This window comes from Artemia sp. Qi Xiang Cuo, chromosome 6, assembly GCF_049724085.1.
Source record: "Artemia sp. Qi Xiang Cuo chromosome 6, ASM4972408v1, whole genome shotgun sequence".
Taxonomy (NCBI): domain Eukaryota; kingdom Metazoa; phylum Arthropoda; class Branchiopoda; order Anostraca; family Artemiidae; genus Artemia; species Artemia sp. Qi Xiang Cuo.
Genome location: NC_142799.1, coordinates 69121209 through 69142342, shown reverse-complemented (window position 1 = coordinate 69142342; position 21134 = coordinate 69121209). Strand labels below are relative to the sequence as shown.

General features: G+C 35.1%; 1 protein-coding gene across 1 annotated transcript in view; it reads left to right on the top strand.

Moving 5' to 3' along the window:
• The window catches only part of Cht10 (Chitinase 10), a 141333-nt gene extending 123658 nt beyond the window's left edge, over positions 1-17675 (top strand). The window contains exons 24-28 of the mRNA XM_089091125.1: positions 5721-5926; positions 9739-10168; positions 12865-13355; positions 15719-15904; positions 17171-17675. Of these exons, the coding sequence (XP_088947251.1) occupies positions 5721-5926; positions 9739-10168; positions 12865-13355; positions 15719-15904; positions 17171-17458 (1601 nt within the window). The 3' untranslated portion in view covers positions 17459-17675. The remainder of the gene's footprint in view (positions 1-5720; positions 5927-9738; positions 10169-12864; positions 13356-15718; positions 15905-17170) is intronic.
• Positions 17676-21134: the final 3459 nt, after the last annotated feature.

The following is a 21134-nucleotide window of genomic DNA, read 5'->3' as shown; positions in this document are numbered from 1 at the left end:
TGTTTGGCCATAAACAATTAGCCGATAAGGACAATCTTTGGTAATATGTCATTTTTCATCCGCAGAAGTTGCCCTAGCCATCTAAACCTTTCTCTCATTATAGGCCTAGAAAGTGAGATTGAACCATACTTTTCGCACAGCCTACTCTTTGAGTTACGACCAGTCAAGCGGGTGCCCAAAACAATCCGTAGACAATTTCTTTGGAAAAACTTCTTATCAGTGGTGAAGAAATTTTTTCTTCTCATTGGTGAGTTTAGCTTTTGTCTTGGAAAAATATAAAAAAAAATCATTTTAATGTGTATGATTAAATATTATAGATATACAATTCAATTAACAAACCCTAAAATCTATAAAGAAATACGTGTAAGGTAAATCTGGAAAACATAGCAAATCTTCCTCAGTTTTTTGCAGCGGAATACTACTACTACTAACAACTCACCGCAGCACCAAGCCGTCTGAGGCCAACACAGCTACGCGCGCTCCTCCTCAATCCCAATCTGTTTAAAGCCTCCCTCCCTACACCCTCCCAGGAAGTTCCCATTTCCATTAAATCTTTCTTTATGACATCCTCCCACCCCAACCATGGACAACCTGCTTTCCGTTTAGCCCTTGACGGTTGGCCAAAAAGGCGAATCTTCGGCAATCTGTCATCCTTCGTCCGTAGAACGTGCCCAAGCCATTTCAACCTTTCTCTCATTATAGTCCTAAAAAGCGGGATAGAACTGCATTTTTTGTACAGCCTACTGTTTGAAATACCGTCAGTCAGCCGGGTACCTAAAACAATCCGTAGGCAATTTCTCTAGAAAAAATCTCGCAAATCTTCATCCGCTTTCCGGAGCGCCCATGCTTCAGGACCATATTTGACCACTGTCATCACTGTAGCTTCCAGTTTTCTAATCTTGGTTTGCAGACTTATCTTCCTATTCTTCCAAACTTTTTCAATTGTAAAAAACACTCTGACCCTTGGCTTTTCTTCTTTTAACATCTTCGATGCACCCACCGTCTTTACTAATAATACTACCAAGGTAAATGAAGCTGTCCACCTGATCAATCTTTTAGTTACCCAACATATCCTTTTCATCTTCACTTATTCCTAGCCTTAGCGCCTTAGTCTTCTTAACATTAATTTCAAACCTATTCTACCACCCTGAAATCGCAAAAACCTCTAAAAATGTTCATTTATTTTGCTCACACTTTCATCTAGGATGCTTAAATCATCAGCACAATCTGAGTCCAGGAAATTATTTCTTCCCCATTCGATTCCGTGTTCTCCCTTTGCCTTTCCTGTGCTCCTTAAGATCAAGTCTATCAAAATGATCCATATAAAGGGGGATAGAACACAACCCTACTTAACTCCTGATTTAATATGAAACCAGCTGCTAACCTCATTTCTTGACTTAGCCAAAGCAGCGTTATTCTCTTTCATAGCACTAATCACTTTAATGTATTTGTCTGGTATACCATACAAGGAAAAGATCTTCGCTAAGGCTCTTCTATCAACAGAATCGAACGCTTGCTCATAATCTATAAAACTTAGGACCAAAAATGTTTGATTACTTAGGCACTTCTGAATTATTAACCTAACAGTGAAAATTTGGTTGACACATCCTCTACCCTTTCTAAAACCACTGTTCTCCTCTTATCATTTTGTCTACAGCATCTCTCAGTCTAAAAAGTATCATACTACTAAGTAATTTGCTTCTTACAGAGACCAGACTACTGCCTTGGTAATTACCACACTCTCTCTTATCACCTTTCTTTTACAGTGGTTTAATTAGGATTTTTCTAAAATTGCTAGGTACTTCGCCTTTTTCAAAAATCATATTCATAATCTTCAGTAACTTATCTCTAACCTCTGATCCACCATATTTAAGAAACTCATTTAGCACAGTATCAGCACCCGGGTCTTATTATTTTTTAATCCTTTTAGAACTGTTGAACTTCAAGTTTCAACTTAATGCTCCCAGTTGTTCTCGAAATATTGCTGATGTGTTTTATTGGCAACCATACACACAGTGCTTTTTGATTTAGTTTTAAAGCATAATGGGCAATTTGCATAGCTGTGGGGGGAAGACACACCCAATATCCCTAAAGACATAATCACTCGATCATTCTAATATGCTGAACAAAATGCAAGTCTCAAAACGGATGTGTTTGATTGGATGTTTTTGGAAAATAAATGGGCTTTGGAGGAGGACTGCTTGCCCTCCACTCACTTTTGACTCTTAAAAGGACACTAGAAATTTTTTTCCAATTGAATTGGCTCCTTTAGAAGTTTCAAAGATATTTCTAGCTATTATAAACTGGCACTGCCTATGGTATTACTTATGTTCGCTTTCGAAAACCTGCGTGCGTGTAGTTTCTTTGTTTAATTTAAAATATTCTTAAGCATACCCTAAAAGTTTCAGCTTAATACCTTTAGCTTCATTAGTTACTGTAAATATAGTAGTGGTATTAGTAGTATACACATAGTGCCTTCTGGCTAGTTCAAAATCCACCAGAACTTAACCTTAAGCGTCTAATTTACTTAATGTGAGCCATTCTTGAAATATTGCTTTGTCACCTTTTTGAAAAACTACATGCTTATAGTTCATTTGATTTAGTTCAACTGCCACCCTAATATCAAACAGTCTGTGTTAACGAACTGTAAGTAAGGAGCAACCCAGCTCAATAGTAAGTGAAACTCTAAAAAACGGAATTTTGATACTAATAGATACGTCAAAAGAATTGGATTTGATTTCAAGAATATAAGTTTCATCAAGCTTAATCGTAAACATAAAAAGTAACAAGCCTAAGAAAATTTGTTTTATTTTCGAAGAAGGGGAAATACCCCTTAAAAGTCATAGAATCTGAATGAAAATCACACCATAAGATTCAGCGTATCAGAGAACCCGAATGTAGAGGTTTCAAGCTCCTATCCGGAAAAATATGGAATTTTGTATTCCTTTGCCAGGACAAAGATCGCAGATGCCTGTTTATTTATCATTATTTTTTTTTCCAGTGGTGATCGTATCGACCCAGTGATCCTAGAATATCGCAAGAGGACTCATTAGAACGGAAATGAAAAGTTCTATTGCCCTTTTATAAGTGTCTAAAAAAAATTGGAGGGCAACTAGGACCCCTTCTACGCTCATTTTTTTCCCAAATTCACTGGATCAAAATTTTGAGATAGCCATTTTGCTTAGCATAGTCAAAAAATCTAATAACTATGTCTTTGAGGATGACTTAATCCTCCACAGTCCCTGGGGGAAGGTCTGCATGTTATGAACTTTGCCCATTGTTTACATACGGTATTGGCTATTAGGAAGTATACAGACGTTTTCAGGGGGATTTTTATAATGGGGGAGGTAGTGGAGAAGGGGTTACGTGGATGAACTTTCCATGGGGGAAGGTACATTTCTAATTCTATGAAAGGGGTGCTGGATTTCCCAGTATCAAACAGTTCGTGGTAACGAACTGTAAGTAAGGAGCGACCCGGCTCAATAGTACCCAAAACTCTATAAACGGAATTTTAATATCAATAGATACATCAGAAGAATTAGATTTTTATGCTGATTGCAAATATATAAGTTTCATCAAGTTTAGTCTTACCCATCAAAAGTTACGCGCCTGAGGAAATTTGCATTATTTTTGAAAAAGGGGGAAACAACCCCTAAAAGTCATTCAGCGTATCAGAGAACCCTACTATAGAGGTTTGAAGCTCCTATCGGAAAAAATGTGGAATTTTGTATTTTTTGCCAGAAGAAAGATCACGGATGCGTGTTTATTATTATTATTATTATTTTTTTTTCCCAGGGGTGATAAAATCGATCCAGTAGTCGATCCAATATCGTTAAAGGGCTCATTCGAACGAAAATTAAAAGTTCTAGTGCCCTTTTTAAGTAACCAAAAAATTGGAGGGCAACTTGGCCCCCTTCTACGCTCGTATTTTCCCCGAAGTCACCCAACCAAAATTTTAGAGATAACCATTTTGTTCAGCATAGTCGAAAAGCTAATTAATATGTATTTGAGGGTGACTTAATTCCCTACAGTTCCCGGGGGAAGGGCTGCAAGTTATAAACTTGGCCCATTGTTTACATATAGTATTGGTTATTGGGAAGTATACAGGCGTTTTCAGGAGGAATTTGTTTCTAGTGGGGGGGCGGGGTCAGAGTAACGGTTACCGGAGAGGATCTTTCCATGAGGATATTTCCTTGGGGGAAGGGACATTTCTATGAAGGGGGCGCCAGATTTCCCAGCATTATTTAAAAAACGATCAGAAATTAAATAAAAAACAAGTTTTTTTCCACTGAGATTGAGGAGCAGCAATTAAACTCGCAAAGAGCAGAAATTACTTCGAATATGAGGGTGTTTACTCCCTAGTCCATAGTTCGATCTTAACGCTACAGTTTTTTTAGTGCTTAAAAAGGAGCTGTCTATTATAATAAGATGGACTTTTTGATTAAGGCGTTTGGGTTTCTTACAAAATTCGGACTTTAGCGTAAAGAGTCAGGTATTGACTAGGGAGCGATATCCCTAATATACGTAATAAAAACATACAAATATAGAAATTCGTTACGTAAGTTAATTCTTAAGTTACGTCAGAACAAAATTTCTAGAAAGCCAATTAGCCAAAAAAAGGAAAATTAATATGCGAATTTTGTTTTATTCTTGTACGGTGAACCAAATTCAAAACCTGCATTAATTCAAAAACGTTCAGAAATTAACTAAAAAACAAGTTTTTTTTAGCCGAAAGTTAGGAATGACATTAAAACCTAAAATGAACAGAAACTATTCTGCATATGAAAGGGGCTGTCTCCTCCTCAACGCCTCGCTCCTTACTCTAAAGTTTGACTTTGTCTCACAACTTTATTTTTTAAAACAATAAAAACTTTAGCGTAAAGAGCGAGGCGTTGAGGAGGGGACAGCCCCTTTCATATATGGAATAATTTCTGTTCATTTTAAGTTTTAATGTCGCTCCTAACTGTCAGTTAAAAAAACTTGCTTTTTTAGTTAATTATCTAAAAGAACAATCTGAAATTAATTTTTTTTTCAACTGAAAGTAAGGAGCAACATTAAAACTGAAAACGAACAGAAATTATTACGTACATGAGGGGGGTTTGCCCCCTAGTCAATACCTCGCTCTTTCCACTAAAGTATTTTTTTTACCTTCAAAAGAGCTATTATTCTTATTAAGTGGCCTTTGTGATTCCGGGATTATTCTTAAGGAATTGGAACGAAATTCGAACTTTAGCGTAAAGAGCGAGGTATTGACTAGGGTGAAATTTTCAGAAATTCACAAAACTACAAAAGCAAGCTAAAAGACATGTCTCTTAGTCAAAAATATAAATTTTTACATCTTTATAAATCATTTTTATCAATTCTACGTGATTGTTGAAATATATGACACATGACATGAAATTTTCTGGATAACTTAAAAGTAAATAACTCATAATTAAATTTAGAAGGTACCAAATCCTCACCTGCCTCATCCTAGTTGCTAAACTAGGCACGTACGAAGATTTTTTTTTCTTAGGGAACAGTAGTAAAGAAACACATTTATTGATAATTTGAATAAGAAGTGTCCAGAAGTTTGGAAAATTTAGGACTCTTTTGGAAGGAAATAGGGGAAAGAGGCAAGGAAGAAGATGGCCGTGTGGTTCCCGTGGTGTAGATCTTGGTGCTACACCATACTAGTTTCCCTCAATTTTATATATATTAGAGTTTCAAATATTTTTCAGCAAAAGAAGTACAAACAGTAGAACCTACCCCAGGAAGTGGTGGCGAAACAGGAACAGGTTCTGGTGGTAATGCTGGAGGAAGCTCATCAGGAGCTTGTGAGGATGGTACCACCGTAAGAGACCCAAACAATTGTGGTAAATACAAGCTTTGCAACCATGGAACATATATTGAGCAGTATTGCCCAAATGGACTTTTCTGGAATGAGGTACGAAAGTGCAAACTTTTCTGTCCTTTTTTAAATTGGTTTTTTGGGTAACAGAGTGGAAAAAAGAAAATTCTGAATTATTTGTGTTTTGAAGTTCCTTATTTATCCATTGAAGGAGAGCTTAGAAATGGTTCAGGTAATAAGGAGGTTATCAGATGAGAACAAAGCCTAAATTGTCTGCTACTGAAAGGGAGATATCCAATTTTGGTTTCGCTTGGAGGATGAATTGCTAATTTTAAAGCAGAAATGGAGAGTCTTCTGCCCTCATGCAAATCTCAAAGCGCATATTAATATTTCTTTACTCCATAAAAATGCACCTGGATGGTAAAGAATACATATGCATCTTTTATAAGTTAATACGACCAAGTCCAGAGTTGAAATTTTTCAAAGCCTAATGCTGAACATACTTGATTGAGACTCAATATTACGCAGTCTTTGGGGAATAAAAAAAAAAAGAAAAAAGAATTGAAAAAAAAAAAAAAAGAATTTTCGTTAAGTACTAACTATCGTTTCAGGAGCCACTTTGACTGAGTCAATTCTAAAATGAGCTTAAGAATACTTTCAACAGCGAAAATTCTAATTGAAATTTAGCTTAGTCGGTATGACGTCTGGACAGTTGACCTATTTTAATAAGATTAAAGTTTGAACGTCCGTCACTTGTAAAATCTTTCAAATATAAATTTTTACCCTAGGGTACCAAAAAAACTCCCCTACCCATTTCGGTGTAGTGCTAAAGAATTTTCTAGAACTATAATTTCCAAGAAGTCTAAAAAAGACTTAAGTAAAGCTTTGAAAATTAAAGTTTTGCATTACAAAAAGGGAAGGAAAAATGGGCAAAGTTGCTTTTTATGACTTAACCCTATCTATTCTAGCCTCTATTTGCTATTATTTGAAAAAAACTACGTTTTCTTAAAAAAAAATTTTTAAACTGAAAGTAAGGAGCGACATTGAAACTTAAAACGAACAGAAATTATTCCGTATATGAAAGGGGCTGTGCCCTCCTCAACGCCTCGCTCTTTACGCTAAAGTTTTTATTGTTTAAAAAAAAGAGTTGTGAGAAAGTCAAACTTTAGTGTAAATAGTGAGGCGTTGAGGAGGGCACAGCCCCTTTCATATACGGAATAATTTATATTCGTTTTAAGTTTTAATGTCGCTCCTTACTTTCAGTTAAAAATTTTTTTTTTATTTAATGGCTGCGAAAGCGGGGGGCCAACTGTACCTTCTAATCCCTGTACGTTTTAAGGTTCGAACTTGTGACACAGCCTCTTTAACTCTTTAGAAAACGTAGTTTTTTTTTAAATAATTTCTGCACATTTTTGTACAGTTTATTACTTATTATTGCTTGACTAACTGTTAGATGATTGTGTATTATTCTTTTTTTTCTCGACAGGGTGTTTAAAGGGTAGACCTTGTAACTCAGCCTCTTTAACTCTTTAGAAAACGTAATTTTTTTCAAATAATTTAAAATAGAAACTGAGTTTCTTTTTTAAACTTTAAATTCAGTATATAAAAAATTCCTTCTGACGGGGAATCGAACCCGGGTCTTCCGCCTGACAGTCAGGAGTATCGAACGCTGTACTAAAGAGAAACAATTGTAATTGTATTTTTAGTAAGTGGAATCTATTTTTACGCAAGCAAATCCCCACAAAACTTGATATTTGGTTTTTGGAAAACAGGGAAGGAGTGATCAGATTGAGCTGAAATTTCGAGAATAAGCTCCCATGCCCCAGGAAGGCTTATCCTCTAAATTTCAGCCAGATCAAACAACGTTAAAGGGGGCTGTGGTAGGAAAAATTAACATGGGCTCTTATAGGAAAACGAGGTTTTTCGTAAATATAAATTCGGGGGATAATTTTTTCGGTCTGAAAATATCAAAAGGCCTTCGAATGAGTCCTCATTTACCCGGATCAGTTGCCAACTGTGGCCTGTAGGCGTGGCTAACAAGAAATTTTTTTTTTTGAACTTTAAGTGGCTATATTTGGTTTTTGGAAAACAGGGAAGGAGTGATCGGATTGAGCTGAAATTTCGAGGATAAGTTTCCGGGCCCTAGGAAAGCTTAACCTCTAAATTTCAACCCAATCGGACAACGTTAAAGGGGGGCTGTGGTCGGAGGGTCGAAACTTTCGGCCCACTTTTACCCATGAAGATAAAGTCGGAAGGGGGTGAAATTTTGCACGTTTCTTAGTTTGAGCTTGGGCTACAAAATGCGATTACCGCTGTCTCTCTGTGACCGCTAGGACCGGAAATCACTTAACATTGTGGTGGGTCGCCTCTTTATAGAGGCACAAGTGTGCCTCCTTGATATCCAAGGTTATAAACGTATTAAAATATTTTGTGTTCCAATCAATTAATTTTCCGGTTTTTAAATAATTTCTTAGACCACACTGCTTTTCCATTTACGAAAAATTAAGCAAGAAAAATGGGTTTTAACTTTTTGCAAGATAAGCAAGATAAACGGCAAGATAAACGGCTTCTCCGCATTATATGTATTTAAATGATACTTAAGACAAAGTATCAAAGTATCATGTCTTAAGTATTATTTAAATACATATAATGTGGAGAAGCACACGAGAAAGGTAAATTTACTAAACTTAAACCATGTGCTGAAAGATAAACGTTTCCAGAGATCACAAGTTGTAAAAGAAATAGATTTTTTTTAAATATAGCCTTGGTGATTTTCTTGATACAAATGATTTCCAACAAATTATATCAAGCTTCAAAAATTCTCATTTTTTTCTTTTCTTTTTTTTCCGTTGAGAAAGGCTCCCGGACCTGGGGCCAAAATATTCGGAGTATTTTTGTTTAATTAAGTGTTTATTTTATTGTATTCACTGCTTTATAAAAATTAAAACCCGTTTTTCTTGCTTAATTTTCTGGTTTTTAGGTATTTTCTTCTAGTTAAATTAATTTATATCTTTGCTGTAGCAATAGCTAACTTCAGTAAATTTACCTTTTGCTAACTTTATCTTTAATAGTTGCTATTTCTGATTCGCGTGCCAACGTCATGGTTTAGATGCATAGTACTAAATTTAGCACCTATTAGTTTTCCACTTCATTGCTACTCTCGGTTTCCTTTCATAATTAACATTTAGTAATTGATTAGCAAGGGTAAGCATAGGGACCCCTTTCCAAAGGAGCCCTCTAGGGATTTCTCAAACGTGTAACTGTGAATTTAGATATTATTGTAATAAATATTAGCTATTATACAGGGTGCATACCAGACTGTGAACCCTAGTAAATTTACATTTAAACAAAAGATGTTTAAAGCTGACATCTACCGAGAACGGTTGAGAAGTGGCCAAGGGCTTATTAGGCTCATGAGGGCATTATCATCACGAGTTTCAATTGTATCCATCTCTCTTCGATTTGAATAATATCTTCAATATGCATCAATCTGATTGTAATACTGATGATGATAATGATGCAGATTTACTTCACTAAAGATGATCTGTTAACTATCTTTATTAAAAGTTACTACAAAAACAAATTCAAAGTTACCTTTCTGCTGTTCCAGCTATTAAGACAACAAAAGCTGGGACAAAAAAGATAGTTTTAGTAGCTTTTAATAACTTTTCGTCAAACCTGAAATGCACCCATAATCAAACGATTGCTGTTAAGCCTCGTTGTGGAAATCAGAATAATCTCTTCTGTAAATTATCTTCATTGGTGAACGATTGTGCATACTTATGAAAAAAAAATGGTTAGGGCGTTTACACCTGACTCTTGTTGGTAAGATGTTTTCCTAGTTGAAACAAAAGATTGAGATTAGCACGCACACGGTTAATTTGTTTTTTTTTCTTTGTTTTAAATAGGATCGTTGTGACTGGCCAGCAAATACAGATTGTAAGCCAGGTGGTATTGGCTCTACATCAACGAAGCCATCTGTAACACAACCACCACAGGGCTCAACTTCTGAACCTTCCAGCACAGGTGGTAGCTCTACGAAACCCCCTGGACCTACCCAAACGACAACTGTAACGACACTAAAACCAGTGCCTTCTTCTACAGCCATAACGACAAGGGCTCCTACACCTTCCACTGAGCGTCCAGCTACTGAAGATACAGGCGTTAAGGTCATCTGTTACTTCACAAATTGGGCTTGGTACAGACCTGGGGATGGAAAGTATACACCAAGCAATATTGACGAGAGCTTATGCACGCACATAGTTTATGGCTTTGCAACACTGGACAGAAATAAACAGGTGATAAAAGTATACGATTCGTGGGCAGACCTTGACAACAGTGAGTATACTTTTGCGTTATTTTTTTTCTGAGCATAAAAATAATGCATTCTTTCATCAAAAAACTAAAAAAAAAAAAAAATCAATTTGCAGCACTTAAAATCAGGAAGATAAAACTATTAGATAAGAGGGATCACGATTTTCAAATTTTTAAAAGCAATTGCTTAGATTAACAGCTTGTCAAAGAATTAATACAGCATAGAATTTAAAAAGTATGACAGTAAACTTGGCAAGTCGATTCAATGCACATATCAATTTTAAGATAGGCTATAACAAGCTAACTGAATATGAGAACACGGAATTAGTAGGGGAAGTAAAAATCTCCTAAACTTGGATTATGCTGATGATTTAAGGACCTTCGATGAAAATGTTAGCAAAATGGACAGATTTTAATGGTTTTGACATATTTTAATTCTTGGTGCAAGAATAGGCCTGAAGATTAATGTTAAGAAGACTAATTCACTAAAATTAGGAATAAGTGAAGGTGAAGAGGTGATGCTGGGTAACAAGAAGATAGATTAAGTGGACATCTTCACTTACCTAGTATTAGATAGTTGTATCAACTACCTATTATTTGTAAAGACGGTGGGTGCAGTGAAGATGTCAAAAGTAGAATAGCCTAGTGTTTTTCCATAGCGGAAATAGTTTGGAAGAATAGGGAGATAAGACTACTAACCAATATTAGAATAGTGAAAGCGATAGTGATTACAGCGGTAAAGTGTGGTTCAGAAGCGTGGGTGCTCCGTAAAACGGAGGACGATTTGCTTGATGGTTTCCAGAGAAATTGCCTGTGGATTCTGATATGACTCGACCGTATCTCCAACAGTAAATTGTACAAAAGATGTGATTAAAACCCACTTTCGAAGGCTATAATGAGAGAAAGGTTTGTATGGAAACGACACGTTCTGCGGATGAAGGATGACACATTACCAAAGATCGTCATTGTCGGCCATTCATCTAGGACCAAATGAGAATCAAGTCATCCCCGAATGGCGTAGAAAGATATCACGAGGAAAGATTTAATGGAAATGACAACTTTTTGGGAGGTCGCAAAAATATACAGTAGGTTCAAAAATATTAACTTCTTTTTGGCTTTGCAAATCTGAAGACGAAATTTTAGTGCATTGATGCAATCATATAATTTTCCTCCAGAATATTCAAGCTTCCAATCCAAATATAAACTACACAATGTCATCCTAACAATATTTATAATATTTTTCTATTGTTAATCAAACCTAACATCGACTGGGTGCCAAATCCAAGAATTATTGGGGAAATGGTCCAAAAGTATTATCTTCGTTGCACTTCTTTGTGGCATTGTAAACCTGAACATTGGGTCTTAGTGTCTTGATGCAAAAATACAACGATCGTCTAGGAAAAATTTAACAGTAAATAGATTTTTATTCAAACTTCTATCAGTGGTGAATAAAGCTACTAAAAATTTAATATTCAAATTGTTTTTCTATTTAAAAAAAAAAAAATCTGCAACTCGATTACTGTCGGCTGTGGTAATGACACGAAAGCTGATATGAAAAAACAATAGTATAATACTGGTAAATTGGAATAAAAATTACTTATGTTTTCTTGCTTATCGTTTAGATGTTCGTTTACCGTTTATGCTTTTGCGTGACTATTTTTAGCATAAAAATAATTAATTCTCTTTTCAAACAAACTAAAAAAAGTTTAATTTTAATAACCTTAGTTTCTAGGGTAAAACTTCTAAATCAGAGTGATTTCAATTTTGAATTTCAGTAAATAACTTTTAATTCAAGCTTCTATGAATGGTGAGCAAAGTTTTTATAATGTAATCTTGAATTTTCTAGTTTGTTCAAATATGTAACTTAACTGGTCGTTTCAAGACCGGTTTGTTTTGCTTTTTATAACAACAAGTAAGATTTTGGTATTAATTTTTTTTTTTTTAATAATTTTTTTTTTTTTAAACTATATCAAGATATCTGTTTTCCCAGCATATTGCAAGTAAAAAAAAAGATTCGACGCATTTTGTGTTAGCTTTAAGCTCTAAATCTGTCGAAACTAGTGAACATCCATATCAGGTGACCCTCTGTGTTCAGTCTTGAGGGAGAGAGGTCAGGGAGGAGTTTTAAATATTGACGTGTATACACATTTTGCATTGCGCAAATTGAGCTGCCGGAGTCTATCTAACACTTTCTTTGTTATGCCCAAATAGCAGGCTCCGTAGTAGATTTACTTTCAGGGAACATATCTATTAAAAATTAAAAATTCGAGACATCTATATTTTCTGTTAGTATACATCTTCATGTGTTTTTATTAATCATAACATGAGACAAACTTTTATTTCTATCGTTATCCCTCCATCTTTCTATTTATCAGCGACTCTTCTTGACAATAGGGGGGGACTTGTTTTTTTTTATAATTAGAGTGGGACATTGCCTCTCTTTTTAAATATGGCACCGTTGTCTTCATTTTTTTTCAGTTTTTTTCCCTCATTTTCTAACAGTATCTTTTTAAATGATGTATGATAGATTAGCAAAATCTTGTATTTAGTTCAGTCCTAGTTTAATGCCGGTGTAATTTCTTCTTTTGTAATGTTATCATTTATATAGCAGCCAGCTTTTGTGTGTATGATTATATTTTTATGTTATGTCGTTGTTTTTCATCAATTCGTTCATCCATTTTTATAGTCTATCTTTATCTAACCGTAACATTCTTTTGCAGATTTCTACAAACGAGTTGTCGCTCTAAGAGAAAAGGGTGTACGTGTATCTATAGGCTTAGGAGGATGGAATGATTCACTGGGCAATAAATACAGCCTTCTTGTTAATGACCCTGAAGCAAGAAAAAAATTCGTTAAAAATGCTGTCGAATTCGTCGAAAAATATGGTTTTGATGGCTTAGATCTTGACTGGGAATATCCAGTATGCTGGCAAGTTGATTGCAATGCTGGTCCTCCATCTGATAAAGAAGGATTCTCAGCATGGGTCAAAGAATTAAGTGCTGAGTTTAAACCGAGGGGATGGACTCTATCAGCTGCCGTATCACCGTCGAAAAAGGTTATTGATGCAGGTTATGATGTGCCAGTGCTGTCTGAATATCTAGATTGGATTGGTGTTATGACCTATGACTATCATGGGCAATGGGACAAGAAAACTGGACATGTTGCACCCCTTTATTATCATCCAGAAGATGACATTGAATATTTTAACACAGTAAGTTCATATCCAATATTTTATGTGTAGCTCTTCAAATAGGCTATTATGATGAATTTAACTAGTATTATTTTTTCTGTAAGACATACATTGCATGATAACCTTACTATAGACACGCAATACACAGGGGCACTAAGTGGGGGAGGGGGATATTGTTATCCATTCTGGAGTATGGAAATAAATTTTTTGGTATTTTTATTGAGAAAATTTAAAAAGAAAATAAAATTGCCCCCTCCCCCCAACATTAAAAAAAATGCCTTTTCTGTATCTTCATTGAAAGAAATAAAAATTTCTTACCCCCTATATATTTGTGAACTGGCTTCTTTGAATGAACATAATGTTACTTGGCATTTTCTGATACAGTATTTATAACTACACCCCTTCCCATCCCTAATTCTTTGATTATTAGGGCGTGGAAAAGTACATCTTTCAAATGAGCTGCTGATGAAAATATGTACCTTTGAATCACAAATATGTGAAAATACATAAGAAAAACCTTATATGCAGTTATGTTCATCTATTGAACCTAATAGATTTTTTATGTTTACTTCAGTTAAGGGTCAATTTAAATTTGTTTCCTGCATTCAGAGAAAGCAGTAACAAAAAAGAGTACAATGTAACTACAAATATGCGAGTAAACAAAGCAATAACAAATTAACAACACTTCTTATTTGTCTTGTGTTCTTTACTCCTGGGTCTAATAATACCGACAAATTTAAGTTGGAAACAATATGTTGTAAGAAAGTTGAACCAGAAATTGTATTGATTTTTTTAGTCTATAACGTTAGATTTTTCTTAATAAGGAAGGTTTTTTGAACCTTTCAAAATTTAGGAAACATTTCTAGTGTCAAAAGTTCAGCTTAAGGTAATAGGATATACTGAGATAAGAGTGAAAAAGGCAAGCCTTTAGATACAAACCGATAAAAAAGAGTAGTAAACAATATAAGACAGAATGAAAAGGGAAAGGTTTTTTAAATTCTGTTCTTGAATAAGATACCAAAACAATCTATTGTTGAAATCCAAGCTTTGCAATCCTTAGGCACAAGTATAGAAACTTTTGAAAAACATCAAAAGACTCGTGTTCTGTTGAGCAGCGCTATAGAATAGAGACTTCGAGCAGCAAATAAATCTTTTTTTTAGTAATCAGGGGTCAGTGGAATGGTCATTCCAATAGGATAATGTGTCAGCACCCTGTTTTAAAAGAAATGGTCGGAGCTATGTCAGCATTGTTTGGTAACCGTTTTATATCAAGTTTCGATGACATTCCCTAGCCCTCAAGATAATTGGATTTTCGATTTGGGATTTTCCTTGTGGGAGAACCTTGAAATAAAGTTTTACGCAACGTGGCTATGAATATTTGATGAATTAAACTACAATTGAAGATGAACTTAGTGATTTCTCAGCTGAGATGTTGCAGTGATCAATGTGGAACATTGACAGCACTTTGGGGAAATGTATACGTAAAGGAAAAAACCAAATACAAAACGTCATTTTTTGATTTGGAAAACTTACATCTGTCTCTTAAAGGCAAGCTGTAGCACTTCAATTGTTGTTAATACAAATTTTTCCTATACTTTATTTTCTTTATAACTGCGGTTTCCTAAAGTTCTCATTCCTTTCTGTCACCCTGTGTAACATCGACTGTGTGAAAGCAAACATAGCCAAAAAATTTCAACTTTATGTTGCTTTCTATCATAATTTTGGTTACTATGGTCGTGGTTCGCTCTTAATCATATTTCCCTACCAGGGTAACTATGATATTATATTGCGACAGCACGTAGGCCTACTGCAAGGCTGGCAATTACAGCTGTCTGAGAATTTTGGGGTAACCGTGTTATATCAGGGTTCGACGACATTCCCTAGTCTTTAAGGTATTCGGATTTGTCCATTTGGGATTTTTCTTGTGAGCAACCTTAACATACAGCTCTGCACAACATGGCTAAGGATATTTCTTGAAGTAAAACAAAGAATTGACGAGGAACTTTGCGAATTCCTGGCTGAGATATTGGCAGTGATTAGTGGAGAATAGCTATAGCAGTTAGGGAAAATGTATACGTAAAGGATACTGAAAGTAATTTTTCAGTTTGGTAATTTACATTGCTGTCTCTTAAGAGCAAATTGAGTTGTTTCGATTGGTATCAATAAAATTTGTTGCTGCATTTCCTCTACTGTATATGGTTTACCCTATTTGTGTCACCCTTTATAATTAGGACGTTGTCAAAGCAAATATAGCCTAAGAAACCCAACTTTATGATGTTTTTATTGATAATATTCTTGAATTTGCTGTTTTTATCTAGTATCTACTTTTATGTAAAGAAAAAATTTGATCACCGAGTCTCTAAGACTATTGTTGTTCTTTTTAGAATTTCACTATGAATTATTGGAAAGAGAAAGGAGGTGCCTCAAACAAACTAACCATGGGTGTTCCTTTGTATGGCCAAGCATTCACTCTTGCTGATAAGAACGTGAATGGATTAAATGCCAAAGCAACAGGTGCAGGGACTGCTGGACAATATACTAGACAAGCTGGATTTCTTGCTTATTATGAAGTAAGTATTTGAATCTATTGATTTGATAAACTTATGACTGGCACTTGCGCAACATTTGATATCAAGGCTGAGTAACTTTCTTAGAGTACTGGTAAAATACCCCCCCCCTCCCAAAAAACCTAACGTATCTGATAAGCATGGATATTTCAAGGGAATGGATAGAAGGTACTTAATGATCTTTTCCCCTGTGTATGTAACTGATTAATGTGTTTTTTTTTTTTTTTTTTTTTTTTTTTTTTTTTTTTAAGAACAAGTTAAATCTTTTGAAACTTGAGGTCCGGAAACTCAATCAGATTTCTTAGATGTTTTTACTTTTGGCTAAAATACCTTGAATTGAAAACCAGGGAAAAGCATGTTTTGGAATGTTTTGACAAAAAATAATTCCAGAACCGCTTTTTTCTTTAAGAAATTCAACTGTAAATTCAAACAATCCTTAAAATATACTTAAAAAAGACAATTCTCATGTCAAGCGCGCATAAACGAAAATGGCTTCGCTCCCAGATTCCATCAAATCTCCAAATTTTTATTTGTTATTTCTATACAGCCTCCCCCATCTCCACATATATTACCCCATCCTAACCAAAAAAGTTCCCTTAGTATGTATATAACTTAAGTATGTGAGGCAGATATTTTAATTTTTGATTTGTTTTTTTTTCTGTTTTAAGTATTTTAAACAAGAGGTGTCGACCAAAGGGCTACAGTCTAATCTGCGCTAACGTTGGGGAATGAACCGTAAAACATTTACCAAAAGAGACAAATTTGGGAAAGATACTCCTACAATAATTTTTTCTTTGTTTAAAAATGTGTTTGATAACACTATATGCAATCGGTCATAAAACCTACCTTCGTATTTCAAATCGATCTGTAAAATTGATCATAAAATTATGTTATTTTGCATTTTATGCATCTATGAACAGTCAATTATAAGATATTCAGTATAGTCAGTTTAGTAAATTTATTTAGTTCATTATATGTTTGATTAGTTTAATAACCGTATTTAACTGTTAGCACTTGAAACCAAGTTTGTTTGAATATTTTGATAAAATGACCAGACATCTGACCTGTGAGTCCTGGCCTGAGAGTGAAATTGTCCTACTGCTCGAAAATTTATTCCGAAAAAGCGAGATTAAAGACTGAACATTCTTATTTTTGAACGCTCCTTAGTCCAGCTAATAAATCGTATAAGCTTAGATTTTCCTTCCGCCGTTTAAAATAGCGAATACAATTTTGCTCATAGGATACATTTACTTTAGTTTCTTTTTCTAGATTTGCAGCCGCATACAAAAAGGAGGATGGACAGTGGTTCAAGATCCTGAAAGTCGAATGGGTCCATATGCCTACAAAGGTAATCAATGGGTATCTTTTGATGATGCAGACATGATTAAGAGAAAGGCCCAAAAGATTAAAGATTGGGACCTCGCTGGTGTAATTGTCTGGGCACCTGACCTTGACGATTTCAGAAATAAGTGTGGTTGTGAGCCGCATCCTCTTCTTAGAGCTCTTAATAGAGGACTAGGACGTCTACAAACCCCTGACCCCCAGTGTGAAGTTTGAATTAATTATATACCAGTGATTTAGTGCCATTTTTTTTTTTACCTCCGTCATTGAAGTTTACGGAGAAAATGATTTTAGGTCATTTGACCAGTGATACCTTAATGACTTTATTCGATTTTCTGAATGAAATCAAACCAGTTTTTGGGTTCGGTAACGGTGAATAAGTGCTATTAATTTGTAATTTATTTGTAAATAAATTCGTACGATATTTATCATATTTGAGCTTTGGATCTTAATCATTTAGCTATATGTCGCAAGAGCTAAAGACCAGACATCAATAACATCTCTTAAGATTTTGCAAACCACAGATGAACATAAGCCCATTTTTTTAAAAACATTTCAGGGTAATTTTCAGCCTTCGTTTTATTATACAAGTTAAAACCGGATAGAGCAAATTCCACAGGCTCTATTAGATTCGGTCTTGGGTCAAACATAAAAGATGAAGGGGACAAAAAACTGAGTAAGGTCAATTAATAAAATTAAGAGATGAATTTTGCAGATTTTTATAAGTTTCAGTTTGGCTATTTGCCATAACAGTCCGCTAGCTACAATACCATAAAAAACTAAAAACGTTTAAAAATTTTGTTAATATGCACTTTTGTTACGTCTTTACGAGTCGGACGAAAATTTTGGAGGGGTCAACCCCTCCTCCTGAATACGAGTTTGCCTGCAATCGCTTTTAGAGCCTGTTACTTATCAAAGTTTTACTTTTGATTAGTAACATTAAACCTAATTAATTGTATATATTTGGAATCAGCATAACAAGCCGATTCTTTGATGTGTTAGTTGTTTTAAAAATTTATTTCTTGGGAGTTTCGGTTATTATTGTGGTTCAGCTCTATTGGTTTATTGTTGTGGCGAATTTTCGAAAGTCAATGACTTTACTACTTATCTGCGGAGAGACAGTATTTTTTAAATCGGCTTAACTAAGACTGAGAAACAAATCTTAATGCACAAGGAATTATAATTTCTGGAGAGACAAAAATATCCGCTTTTCTGACAAGTTATTTGTGGGAAACATTAAAACAGTAAAAAGAATGATTTTTATGTGAATTACTGCATTGTTTACAAGTAAAATTCGTTTCTCTTTGGTATGATCACAATATCTTCCGTTATGATGTAGCAGTTGCAATATATATAGTACTGGGATCGCAGGAATCGCCCGGGCCCCAGCACTCAGTATGTGGCAGGCTTGTATATATTTGAATTTCTATTTACGCAATAGTATAGTCATCACGGTATTTCTTAGTTTTCAGTCGTGAGGTGTAAAATCAGCGATTTCGATTAAATTAAGAAATTCTGGCGTGAATTAAATTTCTTTTTCCTGTCAATGCATCAAAGAATCACCCGTTTTACAGGATTTGTTTTCTCTAGGGACTCGTTGTGATTCTCACTTTTGCTTCTGTTCTCACCGCAGGTTTGATTTGCGATTCGATATGATCATCCCCGTCCCATAAATTCTACTTGCATGTTTCTTTGGCCATTATTTTAAGTTGGGATTCATTGAGATACTTATTGTCGCATGTCTTCTAGCCACAGATCTCGTTGCTCTTCATTTTCGTCTACCGCTATCTCAAGCTTAGTTGTCACAGCGCGTGACAACAAATTGTTCGCGAAAAAAATTCGCGAACAATTTTCGCGACACAAAACAAATATATCTTGATAATTCGCACTGAAGGAAATTGTTTTTCGCTTCAAGAGATGAAGAAAAAATGAGATCAATTTTTGCGTCTGTTTGTGCCCTTGCTTTACTTAATCTTGAAAAAAAAAAAAAAAAAATAAAAAAAAAAAAAAAAAAAAATAAAAATTAAAATTAAAGAACTAGAGAAAGAAGATCCCGATTTTTATTTTAACTACTTCAGGATGTATCCTGATCAGGGGCGTTACTAGCCAAAATGTTTGGAGGGGGGGGAGTCATTGATTGGACCGACTGGCTGATCATTTATATCGACTGTTTTAACCACAGATTAATATAATGTCCGTTTCTTATACGAAACTTGGGATCGTAGTTCAGCCTAAAGAATTATATAATCTGATGAAGAATAACTACTTAGTTCTTTTTCCCATAAGAAGCGTATGAACAACGAAGTGGTGACCTAGTGAAGAATGAGGCAATATATTAGGAGAAAAGTGATAACATGATTTATATAAAAAAAGATCTAATAAGTGAAAAATTAGCAAATTTAAATTAACATACACAGATTCAACAAAAAGAGGAGAAAATACAACTATATACATTCAGTTAAAAATTCAAACGTTTTGGTTTGGAAGACAGCCAGACTTTCAGTAATTCGTCAAGTTTCAGTTTGTCTGTAACGTCAGTCTTGCAGCACATCATGACAAGGTGATCCAAACGGTCATCGTCCATCGTTGTTGGTAAACGTGTAATGACCAGTTTCAGTTTCCTAAGACTTCTTTCTGCTGTGGCCACAATTGGTGATGTTGTCGCAAACCACTGGTAAATTGACCAGACAGTCGGTGATATCGATTTGACAGCCTTAATTTTACGGAATAGTCCCTCAAAGATAATGTGACTTAACACTTTGTTGCTTTCAACCTCAGTCCTGGCCGAAAAGTGTTTGAAAGCCTTTAGTTCTAACATTAATTCCGCGGGATCTAAGTCTTTTCCAGGAAACATCTTCATGAGTCTGGAAAGGCTTTCATAGCTGTCGTCAATTTTGCCTCGTAAACTTTGGTATGCTGGCCCCAGAAAAGATGATTTGTCGTAGATTGCGACATCCAAGCAAGTCACTAGGATTCTAAGGACACCGCTGAGCTCCTTAGCATAGAACGATTTCCAGTCATCCAGCGGGTTGGCTCCAGAATTCGCAAATACCTCTGAATAACGAGCAGGTGGACGTCCAGGAAGGTGTTTAAGTTAAAAATCCTCATTGGCTATTGAAACAAATTTCCTGCTTTACTGGTTAATTTGTTTCAGCACTAAGATACAGTGAAAAATTTGGAATTGGAATCCTTGATCATTGATTGAATTATTTGAGCAAGACTTTGGACTTATGTTATATTTTAGCTAAAAGAGAAACGCTATCTATGAACAAATTCTACACGATCAGCTTTACTATGTTCCAAAACCGTTGCATTAACCAACCAAGATTGAGATTTTGATAGACGCCATGTCATTATTTTCATCTTCTTTATTTAACCGAATAGAGAATAGTGGCACCGTCCGTAAAATCCCTTCACGAGCTGGTATGATCACTAGATTTACCTACCGAGATTGAAGTTTTGGTACACATCATATCTTGTTTTTCATGTTCTTTACTTAACCGAACGAAAAATTTTGGCTCCATCCGCAACTCACGAGACAAGTCGGTAAAACTGCTACATTTACAAACCAAGATTGACATTTCATTAGATATCATATCTATATTTTCATGTTCTTTAACCGAATGGAAAACTGTGGCACCAACCGAAAAATCACTGTACGAGTCGGTAAAACCACTGCATCTACCGACCGAGATAGATATTTCGGCATATTTCATGTCAGTATCTTCAAGCTCATTATTTAACCAATCCGTAAAATCATGACAGGAGTCGGTATTACTGCTGCGTTTACCGACCAAGCTCGAGATTTCTGTAGATCATATGTCAGTATTTTCCTGGTTTTGTTTAACGGAACAAAAAAATTTCGCGGTGTCGGTAAATCGTATAGCTTCGC